The 24,499-nt window shown below is 44.7% G+C and overlaps 1 protein-coding gene across 1 annotated transcript in view; it reads right to left on the minus strand.

The window, feature by feature from the left end:
* The window catches only part of ERBIN (erbb2 interacting protein), a 91,618-nt gene that overhangs the window by 33,378 nt on the left and 33,741 nt on the right, over positions 1-24,499 (minus strand). The window contains exons 3-4 of the mRNA XM_053448006.1: positions 19,052-19,108; positions 4,418-4,615 (exon numbers count right to left, since the gene is read on the minus strand). Coding sequence (XP_053303981.1) covers positions 4,418-4,606 — 189 coding nt within the window. The 5' untranslated portion in view covers positions 4,607-4,615; positions 19,052-19,108. The remainder of the gene's footprint in view (positions 1-4,417; positions 4,616-19,051; positions 19,109-24,499) is intronic.

The following is a 24,499-nucleotide window of genomic DNA, read 5'->3' on the forward strand; positions in this document are numbered from 1 at the left end:
CGTAGTGAATGCTGACAAGCCTGTAATGTCACTTTTCCCCCCACATTAAAACGTTTCTCGATAACCACCTGGCTGGCTCCGGCATTTATATCGTTGGACTATGTATATTTCTGCACATGCCCCATATAGGACTGCTGACAAATATATGCACGAAAACATACATACAGCTCCAGCATTACAGATAAAAAAAATGTTAATTAGAATCTATAATCACTCTTAGAAAATACTCTTTGTAACACCATTACTATTATCTGTTGCGATTCTCCTAATTCTTCTAAAGATCCTGATCAGCATTAGAGATACCGTCCGTAACAATGTTAAATGCCTTAATTCTTCCTAATAATTTAATCATGTAACATTTTGCATCGGCTGTTATTTACTTAATGCTTAATTGCCACGTGACACAAAACTAGGTACTGATCGGTTGCACTAAAAATACAAAAAAAATTTTTTTTTTTTTATAAATGTGAATAAATCTTTAGAAGAAATAAAAGACGTGTTAAGGTTTTCTTTGCTTAACATACTAGAAGTAACTTTGTAGCATGTATTTTTTCACTTTATTATGCCATTTTACCCCCTTAACCTGCACTGCGAATGTCTAATCCTCACAGCCCAAGATGCTCAAAATCATCATCTGGGAGCCACTTTTCTCAGGGCAGCCAACCTTTACTGAAATGATTAATTATAATTATTAGTCTGTAAAAATCAGTTACAATAATATTTATTGGATTGTGGGCTACACACAGCCCTTTGTATGACGTATGTGTGACTGCACACCTAATCCGAAACATTTCTATTCAAATATTACATTTCAAAAATAGACTCTCACTACACGTGGCTATGACGGGGCAGATGGGGTTCCGCCTCATGGGAAATGGTGTCAGCAGATTCCCATTATGTAGGATGAACACCGGGGAATAAATGTCATTTTGAAAGTCATGACAGGGAGATGTCAAAGTTACTTATTAAGTCACAGTGTGTCATACCTATGGCCACGCCCACAACATTACTGAAACATTTATTTTAATAACCATTTTGCTGTATGACAGAATAGGTGAGACAGGTTACTAGAAATGAAGATGACTTAATATTCTCGGGCTAGTTTTAAGAGTCATGTTGACGTTTATGAGCCCTAAGTCATGTCAACTATAAACCACAATCCAGCAAATAAAAAGGAATGGCTAATAGAAAGCTGTCAGGCGTATGAGAGTGCAGCCCTCCAGCAAAGAGAACGCACACAGGAGACTGACATGCAGAGAGACTACGGATTTATACCACCATCTGCAACAAATCAGCAGATGCAGCCGACGCATCTCCAGCATATCAATGCACGTATCAATGCAAATATTAGCAAACTAACGCATAACGGCTATTAACATTTATTTAATGAGCCAGCGTATTTAGTGAATATACCCATAGAAGAAATACCACCTTAGTGCCGTAAAACATCACGTACTACTCGTGATATGATAGAACGATATGCCGTGTATATATATATTATATATATATATATATATATATATATATATATATATATATGCGTCTGTACCCTAAACACATTCCCTTTAATTATCAGACACTTTCAAAATAATCCAATGAGAATAAACGATGCATCATTAAACCGCTACGTCCTGCAAGTAGAGACGCATTCATGATGCGAGATCGCTGCGAATGCCTGGAGCTGCTGGAGTCTGACAACTAAAAACGTTAAAATCCACATAAACTCTGTACTTCTCAATATAAAGCAAGGTTGGGCTCCTTCATTTTCAGTAAAAAGACCATAACTGCACAAAACACACAAAAACACCATACAGCTGGCTTTATAAACACTTGCACGAGGCCGCCGCTTCCTATACGCCCACCCCCCCGCCCCTGGGTCCGTTTGGGAAGCTTATTATAACAAAACAAGCAGCTTCATACTCTAGTTTACCAAAATACAGGCCGGCTGTATCAGAAACCATGGTCAGGAGGGTTCACTTTGTACACTGTACAGAAGCATTAGAGGCTAGTACAGTAAGGGAAACTTATGTATGGGATAGACATGTGGCTGAATCTAAATACTGACGTGTTAATCCTCGGTCTCATGTTAAATGGAAAGTCTGAATGGGCTAATAGAATAACGGGAATACAGAGCAAGAGGTTGCAGGTTCTCCCTTTAAATACACAGGAAGTCGTTATAACAAAGGTTACTCTACATCTAACATTCTGTGCCCCAAAACCGACGTCCTCACAGCTAACAGCGCTGTGCAGAGAGGTTAGCGACGGATAAGGATGGCGTAGGGCAGGGCTCGACAAATCCCAGGCGCCAGGTCGCCATGGCGACAGAGAATTTTGTCCTGGCGCCTAGGTTTTGTCAGCCTCTTACATCCAGAAAAAATTGTGGATGTAAGAGGCTGAGTCACCACACGGCGGCGCTGCTGCTACTGTCTGCCCAGAAGACAGCCACTCAGAGCCCGCCCCCGAGCCTGAGATCACTCCCACGGAGTGATCCTGTAGGCTGAAAACGCGGTTGCTGGAAAAGCAGCAATCGTGTTTTCAGCTGCCACAGGCAGCCTCAGGGAAGGGGTTTGTGTGTTGATTGGGTCCCCACACAAGTCTGGGGACCTCACCCAACACCCCCCAGCTGCCTGATCGCTCCATGGGAGCGACAGCGCAGCGTTAACCCCTTCAATGCCGCGATCGCGGCATTTAGGGGTTAATTCCCGTTTTGGGGGCTTTGCTGCTGGTGGTCTGCCTGGAAGCTCAGACAGACCAGCAACAGCAAAAACGAGCCCCCACAAGCCCTTTGATGACTCCTGTAGGTATGGAAGCCTACAGCAGTCATCAAAGAGACTCCCTCTGCAATGGCTGGTCCATAGACCAGCAATTGAGTCCCAGCTGCCAGAGGCAGCTTCAGGGACAGGGGAGAGGGTTCTTCGGTGTCCACATGAGTGTGGAGACCAGCCCCAACACCCCCCGCTGCCTGATCGCTCCCTGAGAGCGACAGTGCAGCGTTAACCCCTTCAATGCCGCGATCGCGGCGTTTTAGGGGTTAACTCCCGTTTTGTAAGGGGCTCTGCTGCCGGTGGTCTGCCTGGAAGCCCAGGCAGACCAGCAACAGCAAAAAAAACGAGCCCCCACAAGCCCTTTGATGATTCCTGTAGGCATAGAAGCCTACAGCAGTCATCATAGACTCCCCCCTGCAGTGGCTGGTCTATAGACCAGCAATTGCTTCCCAGCTGCCAGAGGCAGCTTCAGGGACAGGGTGAGAGGGTTCTTTGGTCTCGCCATGAGTGTGGAGACCAGCCCCAACACCCCCCTGCTGCCTGATCACTCCATGAGAGCAACAGTGCAGCGTTAACCCCTTCAATGCCACAATTGTGTATGACACATTCGTGGCATTGCAGGGGTTAACATTTTTCCCCACAAGCTTTTGGGGACTAAATATCTGTCAATGCTGTGCTCCAATGGAACATCAGCATCGAAAGAGTTAAAAAACTGAAAAAAATGTATTTAAAAAAAAAAACAAACAGCACTGACCTGAAAGTCCAGGGTGCTTCCAGGTCAAACGCTGTGAGTTTAGTAAGTGGGCTGATGATGATCGGATCCCTCCTGACCAACTGTTAGTTTAAAAAAAATCCTTGCTCCTAACTTTTTTACCTGGCGCCTAGATTCACAACAAATTTGTCAAGCCCTGGCGTAGGGCACGGGTCGTTTATAAGGTATAGTCTGCCTTTGGTCCTTGAGAGGCGAGTAAAGAGACAGCACATGCAGGGACGCCATCATCACAGAGCCCGCCTATAGGGTAACACGCAAAGCTACAAAGGTCCATGCGATACGCAATTATTACACACATAGAGCAGTCTGTTTCAATGTCAAAGATCCCGTAACAGCAGCGTTAGCAGGTCTGTTAAACACTCAGAATGGGTATCCACCGGCTGCAAGACGATACAGCGAAAAGAATGTCGGCGGGAACTGGAGACACTTCAATGTACGCACACAATTTTCCTAATCACGGCCTAATATGTGAGGCAGATTTCCTAGAGAACAACTCACAATTCCCCAATAAGAAGTTTCTGAAGTGCAGGGTAATAGTAGGAATATTAGTGTATTGTGTAAATCCGGCACTTAATCAGCAAAACTTTTCTGAATGCTGTAATAAGGCTAAATCGTGCAGTTTCTATATATACGTTTTGCATTTCTATAGCATTACAGGTCCCTTAAACCACAGGAACAAAACTAACCTCTGAGAACACAACTATAAAAGTGCCATCCGCTGGGAGAAAAGCACACAGAATTGCCTCACTCGTCAGGTGTTTAGTAAATGGCGGACGTGGGTCTCTGCCAGGAAAGAAAGAGCAGCTCCTGTGAGCCAACGCTAATAAAAGTACAGCTGGAAGGCCTGCCCGTCACCCGTGTCACGGAAAATATGAGGTACCTTGGGAAGCTCTTCGATTTGATTGGCATCCAAGTAAAGCTCCTCCAGCGTCTTCTCGAATGTGAAGATCTCCTTGGGCACCTGCTCCAGGCTGCAGTGCGAGTAGTCAAGCGAGGTGACGGCTTCCTCCTCTCCCCGCAGGCAGCGGCAAGGCACCAAGCGCACAAACAGGTTCCTCTTCGCAGTCATTTTCAGGCACTAAAAGCAACAGATACGAAAAAGTCAGGAGAATTCAGTGACTCAGACGGCGGCCCCCCGCAGGATCCATGGCAGAAACGGAGATCTGCCCCGTAAACAAGAGCTTAGACTGTTTTACCCCCCCGATTACAAATCCTGCGTATACACGAGCGTATACACGAGCCCGCTACGCTGCCGCCACATCGCTACACAGATCTGAGAGCTAAATAATAAACCGCGAGACGCTCGGCCACAAAAATCCTGCTTGACGGGTTTACGGACTGCTCAGGAACCGCGTTACGGTAGAACATCTTGGACGGATCTTTTTAACCCCTCGAGCCCAGAGGAGTGTGGAAATTGTGACCGGCTCGCAGCGCACATTCACTCAAGCACTTCATCAGCATTTATGAGAAGGGAGCCGACAGATTTATTTCATATAAACACATCTATAGACAAAAAAAAAAAAAAAAAACACATTTCTGGCAGCATCCAGGTCATTAATTCTGCCAGATGTTCAGTATAGAGAAAGAGGGAAATTCCACAGAAAACTTGTGAATGCAGGGACTTCGAAACTTATATTATTCAAATTAGATCTTAAAGGGAACCTGTCCCATATAATATATATATATATATGCTATAAGAAGTCATGCCATTGTCTTAAAATCAGTAAAGGCAGCAATCTTTGCTCTTGAGTGTAAGCGAGTGCGTGAGTGTGAGTGCCGGGCTCTATCTAATTTATCAGGGCGTCTTTCTAGTTTTGTCAAAGTCTTCTGAATGTATGGACAGGAAGACTCGTCATGTAAATTGATTGAGCCATATATAATAATAATGATAATAATAATAATAGTCCTGCCTCCCTGTAACGCATCAACATATGTGGCAGCTGCATTCTTACATCACAACACAGGTTTTTCTGAAAATGCAGTTTTTCGGGTGTTATGACAACGTTTTCAGAGATATTCCAACAGAGGGTGAAGAGCGAGGCAGCAATGAGCGGCAAAAAGAGCTCCCGTTACAATCAATCTAGCTTTTCAGTCTAAGTTAAGTCAGAGAGAGGGAAAGTTTAACGCGCACGGAACAGGCACGAGACAACCCGGAACGTGAGCCAGGCCTGGGGGTCTTACAGCAGAAACTATCCGGCACGTGAGCCAGGCCTGGGGGTCTTACAGCAGAAACTATCCGGCACGTGAGCCAGGCCTGGGGGTCTTACAGCAGAAACTATCCGGCACGTGAGCCAGGCCTGGGGGTCTTACAGCAGAAATGATAAATCAGCCGCAGGTCTCAGGCTTCTACAGAAAAAGGACGTTTTGTGAAAAAGAAGGGATAGGAGGAACGGCGAGGGGCAGTCTGCTTTATGATATGGCTACCTTTGAAAGCAATTGACATTTCTGGATTCTTTTTAATAATAATATTATAATTTTATATTTTCATGTAAGACAGGCAAGCTTATAGAATGATTAAACGAACAGGTTTGGGCCTTGTGGGCACTCCGTGCAGCCCATTTCACGGTGCGTTTAGCAGTATTTCGCAGAAAAGATGCTACCAGAGGCACAAATCTTCCACAAGGTGCTTTGTTGAAAGAATATGTTACATGCGCAGCTGCTTTGGATTGGGGAGAACGGTTCTAGATCACGCTGGACACAACTCACTAGTTACATTTCGTCCATTTCATTGTGTTGTGACAGTAAACACAGAGGGCTGGTGTACACACCTCAGGAATGTTTGCACCTATGGCCCAATAACAGGTAGATTTTTCGTTATATAAATCTGAATACCGCGAATTTCCGCACAAAAGCACAGAATTGAATCCAGCTAAACAATCTGCAGCTCTCACGCTAGAATGTGACAGTCAGGCCAGGAATCCCCCCAAAACTGTGACAAGACCTACAGAGCCATGCGCAGCAATAGCACCAGATCATCCTACATTCACCAATCACTGGGCCCCAGATCACGCTGCATTACCCAATCACTGGCACCGGATCATCCTACATTCCCCAATCACTGGGCCCCAGATCACACTACATTCCCCAATCACTGGGCCCCAGATCACGCTACATTCCCCAATCACTGGGCCCCAGATCACGCTACATTCACCAATCACTGGGCCCCAGATCACGCTACATTCACCAATCACTGGGCCCCAGATCACGCTACATTCACCAATCACTGGGCCCCAGATCACGCTACATTCACCAATCACTGGGCCCCAGATCACGCTACATTCACCAATCACTGGGCCCCAGATCACGCTACATTCCCCAATCGCGGGCACCGGATCATCCTACGTTCCCCAATCGCTGGGCACCAGATCATCCTACGTTCCCCAATCACTGGCACCGGATCATCCTACATTCCCCAATCACTGGCACCAGATCATCCTACATTCCCCAATCACTGGCACCGGATCATCCTACATTCCCCAATAGCTGGCACCGGATGACGCTACATTCCCCCATACACTGGCACCGGATGACGCTACATTCCCCAAACACTGGGCCCCCAGATCACGCTACATTCCCCAAACACTGGGCCCCCAGATCACGCTACATTCACCAATCACTGGGCCCCAGATCACGCTAATTTACCAATCACTGGGCACCGGATCCAACGCATTCACCAATAAGTGGGCACCGTATACTCCTACATTCACCAATCACTGGGCACAGGGTACCACTGTATTCACCAATTACTAGGCACGGGGGTAATGCAACATTCACCAATCACTGGGCATCGGATCCACTACATTCACCAATCACTGGGCACGGTGTACTGCTACATTCACCAATCACTGGGCACCGGACCCACTACATTCACCAATCACCGGGCACGGTGTAGTCCTACGTTCACCAATCACTGGGCACCGGATCCACTACATTCACCAATCACTGGGCACCGGATCCCCTAAATTCAATCATTGGGCACGGTTTACTCCTGCATTCACCAATCACTGGGCACCAGATCCACTACATTCACCAATCACTGGGCACGGTTTACTCCTGCATTCACCAATCACTGGGCACCAGATCCACTACATTCACCAATCACTGGGCACAGCATCCAGCAAAGAAAGTAGGTTTAAAGAGAAACATAAAAACCCACAAGGCAACTAATATGATGTAACGAAGCACGACACCGAGCCAGGCTGTCACTGTTAATACTCACACTCACATATTACTCTTATCTTAAATATGCTAAAGAATGTACCACAGCCATAAATCCATCCAGAGGAAAACCTATAACCCTTTGGTATTTATTTTAAATGGAAATTATGTCTTCAGCAGGAATGTTCTCCAAGTTTATCTGTAGCACTGCACGGGCCCCGGCTCCAGTAAGAGTGGGGGGCCCCGGCTCCAGTAAGAGTGGGGGGCCCCGGCTCCAGTAAGAGTGGGGGGCCCCGGCTCCAGTAAGAGTGGGGGGCCCCGGCTCCAGTAAGAGTGGGGGGCCCCGGCTCCAGTAAGAGTGGGGGGCCCCGGCTCCAGTAAGAGTGGGGGGCCCCGGCACCAGTAAGAGTGGGGGGCCCCGGCACCAGTAAGAGTGGGGGGCCCCGGCACACGTTAACGCAGCATGCCGGAGTATGTAGTAATTATCGATCGAGGTTTTGCATGTTCCAAACTACATGTACTCAACGTGTGTCAATAATATCCCATTTTACGCATTATATTTAGTGAATATCTGTAAAGAGAAGGTGACGGACTTTATATAGTTCACCAAGTTAACGCTATTAAACAGGGATGCAAAACCCAAAAGAATAAATAAGAAGAATGCTGTACTTTGGACAAAACACTGGTAACAGCCCCAGGATTATTTACTAAATCTGCCGGGCTGGTCTAGCAGAGAAAAATCGGCCAGCGATCACACGTGTGTTGCCTGCGAGATCCAGACTGGCACCGGCTACCCTTCTGCAGCATATGGCAGCTCGTATCCGCATGGGCAACACGAATGCAGCATGATAAAGACCTTAAACGTCAAAAAGGGACACAAATACACTTTAAGTCTCAGTAAGGACTACTGCAGGCCAGTCCAGGATCACCGTCCTCACCTCCTTTCCTCGTAGAGGTCAGAGAGGTGCCTCTCGCCTCTGTGCCTGATATGTAGCGGCGGCCAAACAGACTCGGCACGCGGCGAAGACACGCCGTCTCACGGTTTCTGTTGGTTGTAACAGTCAGTACTTGGCATAGGAAGAAATAAATCATTTAGTATCCTGTAGAGCACAAACTGAAATAGTCTATACAATAATATTCACGTACCCGCATGTGTACAGCCACTACTACCGCTACAGAGCCAAATATCCATGATAACTAAAAATATAAGACGGCAGCAAATTATAAAAGATATATCTCTGGAAGGGTTAACAATATACAGAAAACATCTTAGAAAGCAGAAACATTCAGATTCCGGGTGCTGCTGAAATGACCAACGTGTACACACACCAGAGCAAGAGCTCAGCACACAACCCGGCAAATGCTAAACGCACCCGAGCCATGAATATCGGGGATTCTGTCACGCTATACGGCCGTATAACGCGTATATACGAGTCCCGTCTCATTTTATACGGCCAAGGATTAGTGGGACTGCATCACATTTTACCCACTGAGACTCTCAAGCAATTTAAAGCCTTCTCCGGACACCATTATTGAGGCTCCTTTGTGGCCGCAGGGGCTGCTCAACCACAAGGTTTGGTCAGAACCTGTAAATATGCACAAAACAACCAAAAATATACAAAATAGGGGAGCGCACAACCTGAAAAGAATAAAAAAAAGTATACACACGTTCAGCTTCCTGGGTGCTAATGAAATGACCAACATGTACATACAACAAAAAGATCAACACACACCTAAGCTTCATAAAAGGGACAACACAACGGCCCTTAAAGGATCTTTTTTTTTCTTCATTGGAGAAGACGTGCATCGCACGAGCTGTAGGCAAGCATTCCAACGCTGAGGGTGAGAGAAAAAAAACCAGCACTCCGACACGGAATCCCACGGCACTCCAGAGGCATCCGAGGACGCCGTGCACTGACTCGTGTTTGGGGATGATCATTTTGTAGGTTTCTGCCACATATTTCCAGATGGCAAAGTAAAACATATAAAAAATACTAACTCGAGCCAACTCGTTTATACGCCAAACGTATACAGCTAGAGCCCATTAAATGACGTGAAATCATATTCCACAGCGGAAAGAAACGACATACAATTTGTTTTATGACTATCTGAACTCTTTTAAACGATTACTATACCCGGCGAGAGTTCTGTGCCTTTGGAGAGGCATAAGAGGGGCAGTCTTTGACCGTGTTCCAAACCTCCAAAGAGGCTTTAAAACGCATTAAAAACACTGCTGGGGGTACACAGCCTGGCCGTGGCGGGCTACGGCTTCCTTACAGCCCGGCTCGCATGGGAGCTGCTGTCTCCGGCGGCCGGCGTGTTGAATGCGTATAGCTGCATTGCGGTCCATGTATAATTCAACAGAGGAGCAATCAGTGATATTGATAGAATTATAGGCAATTGCGTGTTCCGGTTTTCATTGACCACATCTCTGTAACAAGTGCTGGAGGGCAAAGTACCAGGGGGGCAAAGTCTGAGGGATCATCAATGACTGGCATAATAGCCTAAAACATCCCTCTCCTACCGACATTTTAAACTGCACTAGTAGGGGCTAAATGATTTCATAAGAGAGATCAGAGGCATGTTTAGGTCTACGGAGGGCAGATCACCCACTTCACTGCGCCTTTAAACTATACAAAGAGCAAAAAAAAAAAAAAAAAAGGTACGAGGGATGGCGGCCACCATGCTCTCCGATAAGCGTATTTACCTGTACACCCCGGCCAAAGGGATACAGCACGCTATGCAGACTGATAGCCAGTTAGGGAGATCAGAGAATCTTTGTTGCCGCTGGCCCATTGAGCAGCAGCGTACTTTAGTGATCTACCCTCAATTTTTAGGAGGGCTACTGCCCGTTACCCCACACCAGACCTGCCACCGAGGTCTGCCTAAGCTAGTATACACCGTGGCACTCACAGGCAACACAAAGGTAACCGGGGATGTCAGGTCTGGCTTAGGGTAACACAATAGCCAAATACATCGGAGAAGAGTCCGAAATGTCATGCCCCTTAATTTATAAGTTCTTCCCATTTCTGTATGTAAGGTAGATGCACCACAATAATAGGGCCACTCAACGTGAAATAAATGAAAAAACATGTTATTGCCATGTGATTGAATAAGAAACTGTCTACTGTCTCTTATGTTTGGGGAACAGGCACTCACAGGGTTAATCTACGTCATTCTGTTACAGGATCTGAGTATTGCCAAGGAAAGGGAGAATGAGGAAACCAACGAGTTTACAAGAGGCAAAAAACGTAAATTCTAAACTCAACACAAACCACAGAAATGGAGAAATGTGCACGCGATGAGCTCCCAGAAATGGGGAGTATATAAGAGTAATGGGTATCTTCCGTACATCGCGGCCACCGGCAGGTAACCCAAACCGACCTCGTCTCTCACCCCTAGCTGCCGGATCGCCACATCAATGACATGTACCGACAGACCTTTACACGGCCATAACTGCAGTCAGGAACAAAAGCTAGGCCACTTCAGCAAAAAGGCAAATAACACAAGAGCTCTGCTTATCCGGGGCGCTCCAGCACGAGTCCCCCCCACCTCACAAAGCCAATTACATCTCTCAGCAATATGCCATCAGGGCTTCCCATACAAAGACATTCGCTCACTGTGCTATAGCGCGACTGGGACACCTGACATTTTTCTTAAGCAATGATCACAACTCACATTACCTTAAGCCAGTAACTAACAGCTGTTGCCTTTATGGGAGGTAAAAGAGAGATCTTCTTGTCCTGACGAGCTTCTATTCCCCAATGACTGGCCAGGGTGTTAAAAAGCCTAAACGATTTCATTTTTGTGATGCCTTATTTGTTTTGCTCTGTTTACTACCCGTTGCCCAACACTGTGAAATATGATGGCGTTGTATGAATCAACAACTAATAATATAATCGCAGAGCCAACGTTGCACGGGGAGCCCTGGAATGATACGCACAGCTGCAAATAACAGAGGTCAGTCTATAAAACCTCCGGAGGCCACCGATTCATAATGAAACCGTCTCCCGGACAATGACACTTTCTACGTACTAACTGCAGATCCGCCAGTACATTGTGTATTTCTAATTAACACGTAATGAGAAAAAAGAGTGATGGAACATACGTTATGATTACGAAAGCCCAGGTTCTATGTGCGCCTTGGGAAGCGGAACCCGAGATGTCTAAACCAGAGCATCTACTTTCCCCAAAACACCAGGTTTGTGATACTGTCTGGAAATAGCGCTGTGAAACGCAGCAGACGGCAGAGAAAGCCGGATTCCCGAGGAACCTGGAGCCAAAGAATCATCATCGAGCTAGCGGGGCTCCAAGGGCATTTTCTCTTTGCTGAAGTTGCCTGCGGATATCAGGCTGGGGATTGCTGATCCGTCACGCTTGCTGCTTCTCCAAGGTGAATAAGGACAACCATGGAGATCGGGCAGACGACGCGATCGCTCGCGGAGTAAGCCGTTCACAGCTCCCTTGTTCATTCTGGATAAAACTATTCCTCGTCTGAATCCCTGGAGTACAAAGACTTTGTTATTTGAGGCGTGCAGAGAAAAATTACCAAATCTCACAGCTGTGTGACCCTTAACACGTTCACAGAAATATATGTCATGTTACACAGAAGTCCAGATGCACAATAAGTAATAGCGTGTTACTGAAGGACAGAACGTGATGCCGCCAGATCAGCGACAGGCAGACAGATTAGCAGTCCCGGCACTTTAAGGCCAGCAGCTGCAGGTTATGGTTTGGGGGTTTTTTTTGTTGTTTTTTTTTTGGAGTGGAGGTTAAGTATCCGGCGCTATCAGCCACTTGGCCAGCGTGTCACACTGACAATAAAAGGATGCATATCTGACATTTATTTGTGAAAGGATACTAGATCAGGGTGGGGGGAATTAGTAAAAGTGGTTCTAGTGCAAAAGTGGAGCTACAGGAATTTTTCATTGGTTGCTACAGCTGTTGCCCCGTTTGCAGCAGAATTGGATTTAGTAACAAATGTTTCCGTACAGTATACCTTAACGTGTATATTGTCGACCTGTCACTACTGAATCCGCCGGCGCTCTATAAGCGGAATGTAATGCATTAGCTGGCCGGTATTCTTTACTGCCTCCGTGTACCAGGGACGGTACCCTTGGCTGGAAAGCTGTATGTATAATAATGAGTCACTAGATATGTGGAGATGAAAACATGAACATTGAACACGGATAACACAATGTACTTAGATACAGCAAATATTTAACATTTTGCCACAACATTATTTTCCAACTTCACAAAATCTTTACGTGTTATCTCAGTAACTCGCTGCAGATAACCTAGAAAACAAGTTAGAGGAAAGTATGCAGGGGCAAATAACTTTTATACAAGTAACGTCCCCATGGCGATTTAACATTTCCTTCAAATATTAAGTCCTCAAAAGAAGAACTGCATTTCCCAAATCCCCCGAAAATGAACAGCAATATTTACAACACAGAAAAAAACGTAATCAAAAAGTAGTTTAAGACCTTGGAGGTCTCTTCATTCTGCTTCACTCAATATGAACGGGAGACCTCTGAGGACCCAAAAACTTATGTATATACATATACAAAGCTAAAACACACACAATACGGCTTCATCCATTTTACTTACAAAATCTGATCAGCCAAATGAACTTTAACATATCACAAGTCATGGTTTTGTATTTAGCAATCCCCGTAACTAAGTGGATAGTTTATATTATCATGCCCCGTATCCGCACTGCGAGCCCGTAGCGGAGAAGAGCTTGATGTTGGTTAGCAGACGCCATTAATCTTACGCAGAAGGGCATCCACGAGGCACGGAAGCTGTACGAGCGCTGGAAGGGAGGGTTAATAGTGAAGGAAAGCCTTCTGTATCTGAGCAGGAAAAGAAAAGATAAAGTAAGCCGTTACTCCTTGCTCGGCAGGTTTAGTACAGGCTCCATCAGGTCTACAGAGAACACAACCCGGAGGAACAAGACCATCCTGCGCAGGTTTACATCATCCGGTTACATTAACAAGAATGTTCCAGATGCCTCTATGGAGAGGGGTTAGTGAGTAAGGTGGGTTTACCTCTAAAGCTAAATGTGTTAGCAGTGGGGTCACATGAAGCCTTCAGAAACTCTACAGAGTAGATAAGGGTCATGCGGTCCACGTCATTTCCATGTTCTCCAAACCGTACTCAGTCGTTGGCGTTGCCTTACGCTAAAGACCGCCGAGCGGTTTATCCTCTCTTCACTTCACCGGAAGGTTATTCAACGAACCCACCACCTTCTCAGTGACAAAATACTGGTTACAGGTATAGCACGTAAGAAAGTGTTGCTTATTGGTTACTTTTGTTATTATCTTTTATTTATTTAGCGCCAACAGTTTACGCAGCGCTTAATACAATACATATATTCAAGGGGTCCGACGAGACTAGAATTGACAGACTAAGACAAACCGATACATTGGGTGGGGAGAGCAAGCTTACAATCTTGAGGATTAGAGCAATAAAGGTGGTTTTAGTATGGGTCATATTTCTTTTTTTTTTTTTTTTTTGTAGAAATGCATTATTGTGGTCTTTAGGGCTGTGGAACAATAGCGCCATTTTAGGGACTGTGCCTCCTAAATAGGGACACTTGGGAAGTATGCGGTATAGCCCCCACCCCATGGAAGGTAAAGGATCTCACTTCAGCTTCCCAAAGCATGTCCCGTAAAGACAGTATGGAGACATTGTGCGGTGTTAAGGTACTTGAAACGTGTCTTTGGTGCCGCACACAACATACGGTATATCGTTTATTACCAAGCAACCAATAAAAAATAAAAAAAAAAAAAATAAAAAAAAATCACGATTCTGAATCAAGCTGAACATTCCAAAAAAGGTCATTTTCATCATGACTGATGTTAAAATGTATCTATAAAGTATTTTCCAGGAACGATACTAAATATTAGCTGGCACAGCGATGTCACGATCACTTTTGGCACGTCTAGTGACGGTATACTCTAGACACGGCTGCTCGCGGTACATATCTGCGGAACGGTCATTAGGAAGAAAATGTGCATTTCTTTTTAACAGAAAGGCACAATAATTTGGTCAATCTGAAGGGTAAACAATGCTGACGCACTTTAAGTGCAGCCACAATACTAATAGGTGACAAAACCAATACTTTTATTAGAAACAAGCCTTCATAAATCGGGCCGCAATTACATGAAAATAAAACAGTCATAGTGTAATAGTGTAAGAGAAAAGGATAGCAAATGGAATGTTTCTCTATTCCCTCGCAGAAGATCACAGAAGTTCGTCCAACCGATCCTTTTACTCCTAAAGATACATTAAAGATTCCCAATGGCGCGGTATCATAACTAATGCCTCGCAGACAGCGAGGAGACACTCATGGTGTATACACTCAACCCCACGTGCAAAGAGCGCACAACTAGCAGCAAACACACAAACCGGAGTACATGCCGGCCATCTGCAGCTCCTCGGCGCGTTCCCGGGTCATACCCGGCTTCTTCAGGACGGAAATATTCAAATCAAGTGCGTGTACAAAAAATACCAGGCAGGAGTATCCCGTTCCTGGTATCTGTACGGATACTGACAGTTTTGAGAGACATACAGATACCAGGAACCCAATATCTTCTGTTTTCTTTTCATGTAACTGCCCCGCAGCACTAAGAGGCGTCTGACGAAACGCGCGGCTTCCTATCGAGCATCCTGTTTACATTTCTGCGAAGAGTTACTCTCCCAGCGCCGTCTCATCTGATAATGAACACGGGGGCCACGGCGGACGAGACGTCATTCATTTCCGCAGGAACACTCGGGGTGTCTTGCAAAACCCTGAGCAATGCATTCTGGGAGCAAGGTGCGCTTCCACCAATCACATACTGAAAAAGCCCAGGCCCGCCACTTAGCATAAAGCCGCATGTTATCCGGGCCAATATATTCTCTGGTATGGTAGCCATGCAGAGAATATCAATCATACACATTCATGGGCTTGTAAGGTCCAACGCGTTCAGCAATATTTCATTTACATTCATTTATACTCCGCTCCCTGCAAGCAAGCGTGGGACAGAAGATAAGAGCGGGAGATACCTGTCCACCAGGGCCAACCTTCCTCAACTCACACCAATGTGACCAACACCTGTTACCTCGTCTTAATGCCAAAACGGTCTATACTTTCCTCTACCTGGATCCAAGCGACGCTTCAAGGAATCATAAAATGAAAGATTTAGATAAAAACATTAGACAGATAAAGAAGAGACCAAAATGCTGTCGGGCCGCACCAAGTTACAAGGAGCATCTGTCTTTAAAGAGATCAGGAAGACGATCCACGCCGTATAAATGCACATTACTTGATATACATTTTTAAGGGAAATCAGTATATACATTTCAGTTTTATTTCGTAACTCACTAACCAAAAGACATACATCTCCCATAAACAGTAATATGTTTTATATCATCTCTGTTGAGTCTGTATTTGCAGAAGCACAGAGGCGAGCGAAGCTCCAACATAACAAATTCCAGGGCCGAGCTTTCAGTACAAAGACTTGGGATTTTGGTCACACGTCGCAGCATTATCGAGTTACATTTAAACGTAAACTCTTTGGGGTTTATTCACTAAAGGGTGAGGTGAAGAACTGTTTCAGCTCCTTGAGCCAACCCTGGTGAGCTCCTGCTGCAGGAAGAGCTGGTCTGGCCCTGTATAATGTAATGAGATTGCTTCAAAGTCTCCTCACACATTGAATTATGCATCTTCCAGGGACAGCTCAGCCCTCCACGCTGGAGAAACGTGCCAGAGTTGGTCCTTCATAATAAATTGTGAAGCGAGGGAGTTAAAAATCACAAAACTCCTGCAAACTCTCAGAAACACGGAATGTGTCAGCAGATAAGAACCAATCGCGTCCCATGCGCGCTTAAACTCACTCACGGTATTACCCTCTGCCGCTCTCCCCATGTCTGATCAGAGAAGCATTACGCTGCGCTGAAGAACACGGCTGGCTGTCTCGGCTCGCTGTCCGACACCAACTTCCATCACTTTCATCTGGAGATTAGCAGAATCACAACAGCATCCGAGACTCAGACACGTCGATAAAGTCAGGAAGCCGTGTCTACTTACCAGCAATCCGTCAGTTAATGCACAACGGCCCTTTAACACAATCCAACGTCACTGCAAACCCACAACGTATCTGCTACGTGATCACCCATTATGTAGCCATTAGAAAGAAACTCCTACATGTAAAGCACAAAACACGCGTGTAACAGACCTGTGATTCACTGCTCTGTAACGTGTCCGGGATAACAGGACGGGCTCCTCCATGCTTATCCTTCTTTCAAAAGATAAAGACGCACAAAAGGTGCTTCGTAATTCATCGCGTTCCTGCTAGACGTTCATTTCACGCAAAAATATTTGGAAGGAAGGATTACTACGCATAATAATCAACTGGCAAACTCGCTCCGTTACACAGGTCAGATAAATGCGGGGTCAGATATATATACGCGGGGGAGGTCAGATATATATATACGCGGGGGGTCAGATATATATATATACGCGGGGGGTCAGATATATATATATATACACGGGGGTCAGATATATATATATACGCGGGGGTCAGATATATATATATACGCGGGGGTCATATATATATATATATATGCGGGGGTCAGATATATATATATATGCGGGGGTCAGATATATATATATATGCGGGGGTCAGATATATATATATACGCGGGGGTCAGATATATATATATACACGGGGGTCAGATATATATATATATATATATATACGCGGGGGTCAGATATATATGAGGGGGGGGTCAAATATATACGCGGGGGGGGTCAGATATACTCCCAGTCCAGAAGCGCTCGCACGCCAATACAGCTACAGACGGAAAACAGAAATGCAGGAGGCCGAGCGAGAGAACCATCCATGCAATCCACGGCTTCTCATCCCGCCGGTTACATTGTAGTCACAGCGTAAGGAGAAAAAAATTATACTTAAGGCATAAATGAGGATGGATTCACACAGATTACAGCGCATTATTACAACAGGCTTAGCTACAACAAGAACAAAGAGCGATAAACAGAGGCTATCCCGAGGCATGGGAGAACGGCGAAAGCTTGCGGAGGTTTAGTCTCGTAGGTTTGGGAGAGGTAGTCCAGATATCTGCCTCGCGTTATATGGCAGGGCAGTTAGTAAATAAGAATAATCATTGCTTTTCTCCGCATCACACATCTGCATTCACAGACTCCATGAGTAATACCGGATCCCCACAGTACACGATGTGAATGGTATGTATGACATCATGCGTTTCTAATATATCAGGCCGCGGCCACTTGCTGTGTTGAGAACTACTTGATTATAACCAAAAATATTTTGGGGACCAATGATGCAAAGTAATATATGCATATAATATGTATAACACATTTGTAACATGCATTTCAGAGTTAAAATTAAGGGGCCTGTTCAAGGACCCCCCAGGGCTGAAGATCTCTTCCCTTAGGTGTTTCAGCCAATGCCTGTATCTTCATTTACTAAGATACATTTTAAGTGAATAAATATGGTATCCATGACCTGACGTACACGACTTTAACTTCCCCATCTTTACACAATAATTGCTAAATGTTAAGCAGGAAGCGTATTTATATAAAAGGAGAAGAGTTTTTGTTTTCTTCAGATTTTTTTATTCATTTTCACAGCAATCCGGTGCGCTTTAACGTATATGACAGCTAAGCCGCCCCATTGTGAAAGGATGGGGGGGGGGGGTTTGTTGTGGTATACATCCCACCAGTCAGCTCCCATGTGCATGCACGGAAAACACTCCCACTGATTTAAATGGGAAGGCTTTACTGTCGCCGAGAGAGAAATGTTGGGACACGGAGGAGGCATTCTGCTGCAGCTCTGGAGTTGCAGCTTTTCTTGAAGGATGTATATTAAAGTACATCGAGAATACTCTGATATACATTCTGTGCTGAATACTCTTCCTGAGACAAAGTGACAGATATATAACAAACATACAAAAGAGATAACAGCAGCCATTCCTAAACTGCCTTCTCAAAACAAACGCTAAAGATATATAATGGAATAAATATAAAACAAAAACATTTTCTTCATAACATTCACACTCAATATATACAGACTTCTCAATTAACAATAACCCAGTGCGGCCCCCCATTACGCGGCCTCAATGATCACACATGAGACGCGCAACTCTATGCAGCCCCCAAAAGAGAGAACACGCGATGAAACTCGCTATGTTTAGAAGTCGGAATGCTTTGTAACGGCCCGGCTTTTAATGAGAAATACCGAACAGTTCCGGAAGTCAATCCGAACAATATTCTGCACGAGGTTATAAAGTAAAAGACAGCCGGCATGAGTAGCGATTCTGCACGTACCTCTCTGTCGTGTTCTGTTCCCTGCTGTGTCTTCCCTGAGCTCGCAAAGCCAACATTCTGCAGAAACAAGGAAAAAGACATTTTAAGGATAAGCCATAAGAATGTGAGAGTTCAGCGCATGCAAACAAACGTTTACTTTCCCCAGCATCATTTATTATCGCATACAGATCGCGGATATGCTGAATTCTACATTTTATTTGGTTCTGTCTTAACATTAAGTTGAGCGGAAATGGCCCTAAAAACCAAACTCTTGAATTCGAGACTAACGCGCTCGTCCCGTCTCAGCCCAAACCCCTTCCTGTTTCCTAAACATAACCAAGACGCTCTCGCCTCACACAAACACGCTACGGCTTTGCACCATATATTATACATCTAGATAAAAAATGACAATATAATCAGTGAACACATGACACAGGGCCAGCGCAGCCTTTCACGCCGGACAAATCTACTGGCGTTGGATCTTCATAGTGAATAATGAAACCAAGTCCTCAGTTTAGTGGATAGACACCTTTATGAGTGAAACTCTTGTGAAAAGTCAAAGACCGCGATTAAACTCAAGAGAAAAGCCTACAGGTAATAAAAGCTATCCTTAAACGGCTGCATTAAACGTGATGATCACACAGCGAGCCCGCAGCTTTCCGTGTGGTGACTGGGCTGAAATCACTGTTGTTACGGATTGTCCCGCTGCCAAGAAACACTTCGATATTTTAAGGAGAAATTGGGTTACAGAAAAGATGGGAATGTAACAATCCTGCTAAAGAGACCAGATCCACCGCCCAGCATCAATCTCACAATCATCACAAAGCTAAATAGTGTGCCTTCTGTGCCTCTACTACGGCAGATTCTTAAAGAGAAAAAACATTTGCCAATTACTCCGTAATCACCGGAAAACATTCCCCGTTTACTATATAAAGTCATTATCGACTTCTGCATCATCCGGGAACCCCGGCCTGCGAGCGGCATAATTCAATCGCACGGTCAGCACCTCCAACATCCACTTATATTATCCAATTATTATTTATTATCCATGTCTGCTTATCAGGCTGAGTTTACACGGAGCGTCCCTCACATACAGCGCACGATGTACATATATGTAGCCGGACGCATTAAAGGTTTAGGGGATTAATCCTATATAAATGTGCTTTACATTCGGCCGTATTATTTCCTATAGCATTTAGCTAAAGCAGCTTTGAAATGAAACAATATTGTTCGACGGCTGCTAAGAAGGATTTCTGAGGTTAGGCGCATGCCGGGAAGCGGAGTCCTGCGTCTGCGTCGGGGCCGGCAGCTCATTAGTGCGAGGAAGGAAGATGCGCTTTAACCGGTACTTTACACGCAGCCATCACGCCATGAAACAGACCGATCGGACAAAACAGAAGCTTCGCCGGGTTTACGTGCTCACAAAGCAGTTTATGTTTAGGGCGATCGGGCTGTCAGGGTTTTGCAGTCAAGCTGTCGGGGGTCACTGTGCTTTTTGGGCACACGTCCAGCAGCCTCTTTTCTTATTTCTGCATTGGGTTAAACGATAAATCAGATCCAAAGCGAGCGGCGTCTCTGGAAGTGGAGATCACATTCAGGCTGGAAGGGAATTCATTTCCAACATAGGAAAAGCAATTATCATTAAAAAGTAACCGCTTAAAAAGCATTGCTTTCACGATTCTCTTCACGTCGCTTTCCATTTAAAGAAAATGCCTTAAATATTTGCCCCCTGATGTCATTTAGCAAAGGGTAAAAAATTATTTCTCCACATATGATTGACGGTGCTTTGGGTACCGGTTCAGCCGGAGAATTTATTTTCTGCCGATTAATTTCTATCGTAATGAGAGAAAAAAGAAAAATGTGGCAAATATTTCCCGAGCATAATTATAACACCATCGCTGCCAAACCACAACCGACATGCTGGACGTAGAAACACCGGAAAGAAACTCTCGTAGCGCGTTTCAGCATGCCGCTGTGTTATAAAGCTAATGCGTTTTAACCGCTCCGAAGGAGACCCCCTAACGCAGAACTCATCGAAGACTAGATCTGTCCGGAGGTACGAAGGCGAATTCAATACGATCAGCGCCTGAGCAGGTTAACCGGCGATTCCATCCAGAGACGCGTCAGCGGCATGGGACAAGGAAACGCTCTCTATATAATACGCTGGAAATGCTCTCTATATAATACGCTGGAAACGCTCTCTATATAATACGCTGGAAACGCTCTCTATATAATACGCTGGAAACTACTATAAAGCAAATTCATATAACAGCAGACGGACGGAATTTAAATAAGGAATACGATGAACATCTATGCTATGGCTCAGCGGATTCTAATTTTAGCAAATTGTATATAATTGTCTATTAGGTGAGCATATAAATCAGCATTGAGCTTAAACATATCCCTGGAATGTAATGGGTTAAGAACTTATAGTTGCTTATCTCCGAGTCCTTCTGGAATCTCCTGCCTTTTTCCATTAGATCCATCTTATTTGCTCTGCTATATGTAATTACCAGCCTCCGCCAGACCGTCCTCATTCCTCATCCGCCGGGGATTGAACATGACAGCAGTTAGCGGGCTGCTGACGGACCGCTTTCTTTCCTGGCTTCTGGGCCAAGGCCGGCCACCTGCTCCGGGCAGTAATATCAGACACGGAGGTCGGGGCGATAGCTGAAGGTCTGCGCGGGGCTCACACACTGCGATATAAAGCAGCAGAGCTCAGCCCCATTATAAGTAAAAGGGACACGCCGGTCATTATAAGCTCGTTAATGGATGGGATAGCAGAGCGGCCCCTATAATTCCGGCAAATGCATGAAGGGGTAGCGTAGATTGCCCCATAGGCACTCGGACTATGCCGCGCACAGCCAGCTATTCAAACGTCTACACAGTATCCCCATTGAATACAAATAAACGGCAAACAAACATCGGACAGGAGAGGTTCTTCTGTAGGCCTGGAGATGCAGCTTCTCCCTAAGGCAAGAAGTTTTTTTTTTTTTTTTTATATATAAAATGCTTTCCTATGTATTCATTTTTTGGGAAGACGCCTGGGACACTAGAGTATAATTACATATTAAGTAGTCGTTATAAATATTTGATTAATATTATATTAATTATATCATGTCCATAATCGTGAATGGCTAAGAGCAGTGACATGCTGCAAAATTAAGGATTACAATATTTGATTGTGATGACCCAAAATCATCAAGAGAACGCGGCACGGTAAGCTTTTGGGGAGGTGGGCAGCGCGGCAAATCGGTGATATTATCCATTACTGGAGTTTGATGGCAAAAGGGATGGAAGCAGTATGGGTATTAAGATGAGATTCTCAATAAATGGTAGGAGTACAAACGGAGGGTATATAATAATCTAATTATAACCATTGCTGGGAACAGCTAATAAACTTCGATAAATGGGTGAATAATGTTAATGCGTCAAAACGAAGAAGAAACACTCGTAAAAACTGCATGACGGAGAGGGATTCTACAAATTCATTCACACTAAATATATTGGGCACGGAGGGAGGGGAAAAAAAAAGCAAGAAAGTGTAAAACTAACTGGGTCACCAAACAAGTAAAGCTATTTAGCGATTCATTTTTCTAAAGAGGTTCAGCCAGACAGCAGATGGAGCCGGATAAACTACTCATTCACTAAAGGCAAACCGCAAATACTCCATCATTACACGCGTAAACCCCGTGAAAGACAACAAACGCTCCGTGCTTAGAGAATAAAGATTAGCTGCAGGCAGCAGAAAGCCCTAAAACTTCACGTACCCCTAAAACTACCTGGCAAGGGAATATTATAAACTATCTCCCAGCGCGGGAGGAAACATTGACTGTTCAAATATATATATAAAAAAAAAAATAAAGCATTCAGAAAAACCTTAACGTGAACATATTCAAAGAGAATGAATATGATTTATATTAATAAGGGGTTAAGGGGTTTTCATTTTCATTAAAAAAAAAAAGGAAAAAAATAGACATACAAGAACAAGAAGTTATGATTTGATGCTAGAAGGCTGAAGGTAAATGTGAGATAACTAATTTCCAGAAAGTAGTAGATATGTGGAACAGACCTCCAGTGGAAGTGATACAGGCGATGCATTGTGCTATCCTAACAATCAAAGTGAAAAGTATTTCTTTAAGGGCAGACTGGATGGGCCAATTAGTCTTTTCCGGACGTCACATAATATATGTTCTGGGCCTACAAGTACAGGAGGAATAAATCCTCTAAGGAAGACACAATAAGACAAATATACATATTTCCTACAATCAGAGAGATTGCGTGTGTGTGTGTGTGTGTGTGTGTGTGTGTTTAGCAGACCATACATAAAACGAATGCTGCTGTTGTCAGAAGTTAAAGGGTTACTAGAATCAGATGAAAAATACTGCACCATTTCCTTTTACATACAGTCCTAGGTTTCTCTTAACGTGATGTTTTCAGGCATATTGCCAATTTGTGTGCGTTCTCGCTTTGTTATCTGAGCCCAATCTACTAACCAAACACCCCGACTCCTTAACTTACTGCCTAGTATTATACAACAGTATGGCTCAGTCTTAATCACCCAGCCTAAAAGTCAGACTGAGGAAAGTCTATGGAGGAAGAGACTTCATTATAACCGCCATAGAGGATCAGCTCAGAGTGGTGATTGTACAGGGAAAGTGACCTACATATCACATGACGGACAACAATGGCGGCCCCCAGGTCTGCATAAAAACACGCTTATTGAGATAAAACCGGTTTTAAAACACGACTTTATGAATGCTGTATCTTTGCTGTAAAATGACTCAGATCCGGTTGCTGCACGTCTATCAGCATCGAGATATAAAAAACGTAACCATTCCAGCTCATTGTCTGCAAAATGAAACCGTCTTCTGCAGCCGGGACGGGGAAATCAACTTCTTCCTCTATAATCAGAGAAGGCGCGTTCATATCGCGCTGAATACACGTCTTAGAGGTCTTTATATCGCTTTATGAATATGAGAGATTGGCTCCCTGGCACCAGCCTCGCTCCTTTATATCCACAAACAGAGAAGAAGTGTCTCTCAGAACCGCCATGAACTCTCACTGAACCCAGGCTTAGAAAGTACGTGATTTCCGATCCTACACGCATCTGCACTCATCTATTTGTAACCAGGAGCTCGGCTACTTAACAGCCAGGATTATTCCGGATGAAACAGGCAGTATAGGTAACCGTCGGGGGCTTCCCGTCTCATCTGATTAATAGAACGATCTCTTTCATTAATACAGCCTCGTCATACTCGTTATACGATGGTCAGCACTGTGCGTGGATACCACCATCACCGCAGCTAATTAACACACCATTAAATAATACACATTAAATGGCACATATACAGCACACGCCAACACGCCTGTTACAGGTGTTACACAGACCCCAGGGTAAGGAAGCGGTGCGTTAAAAAGTTTGTATTTACTGTTTTTCTATTAAACGGACACCCCGGCCATTGATTT

This window comes from Spea bombifrons, chromosome 1 (assembly GCF_027358695.1).
Source record: "Spea bombifrons isolate aSpeBom1 chromosome 1, aSpeBom1.2.pri, whole genome shotgun sequence".
In the NCBI taxonomy this organism is placed as follows: domain Eukaryota; kingdom Metazoa; phylum Chordata; class Amphibia; order Anura; family Pelobatidae; genus Spea; species Spea bombifrons.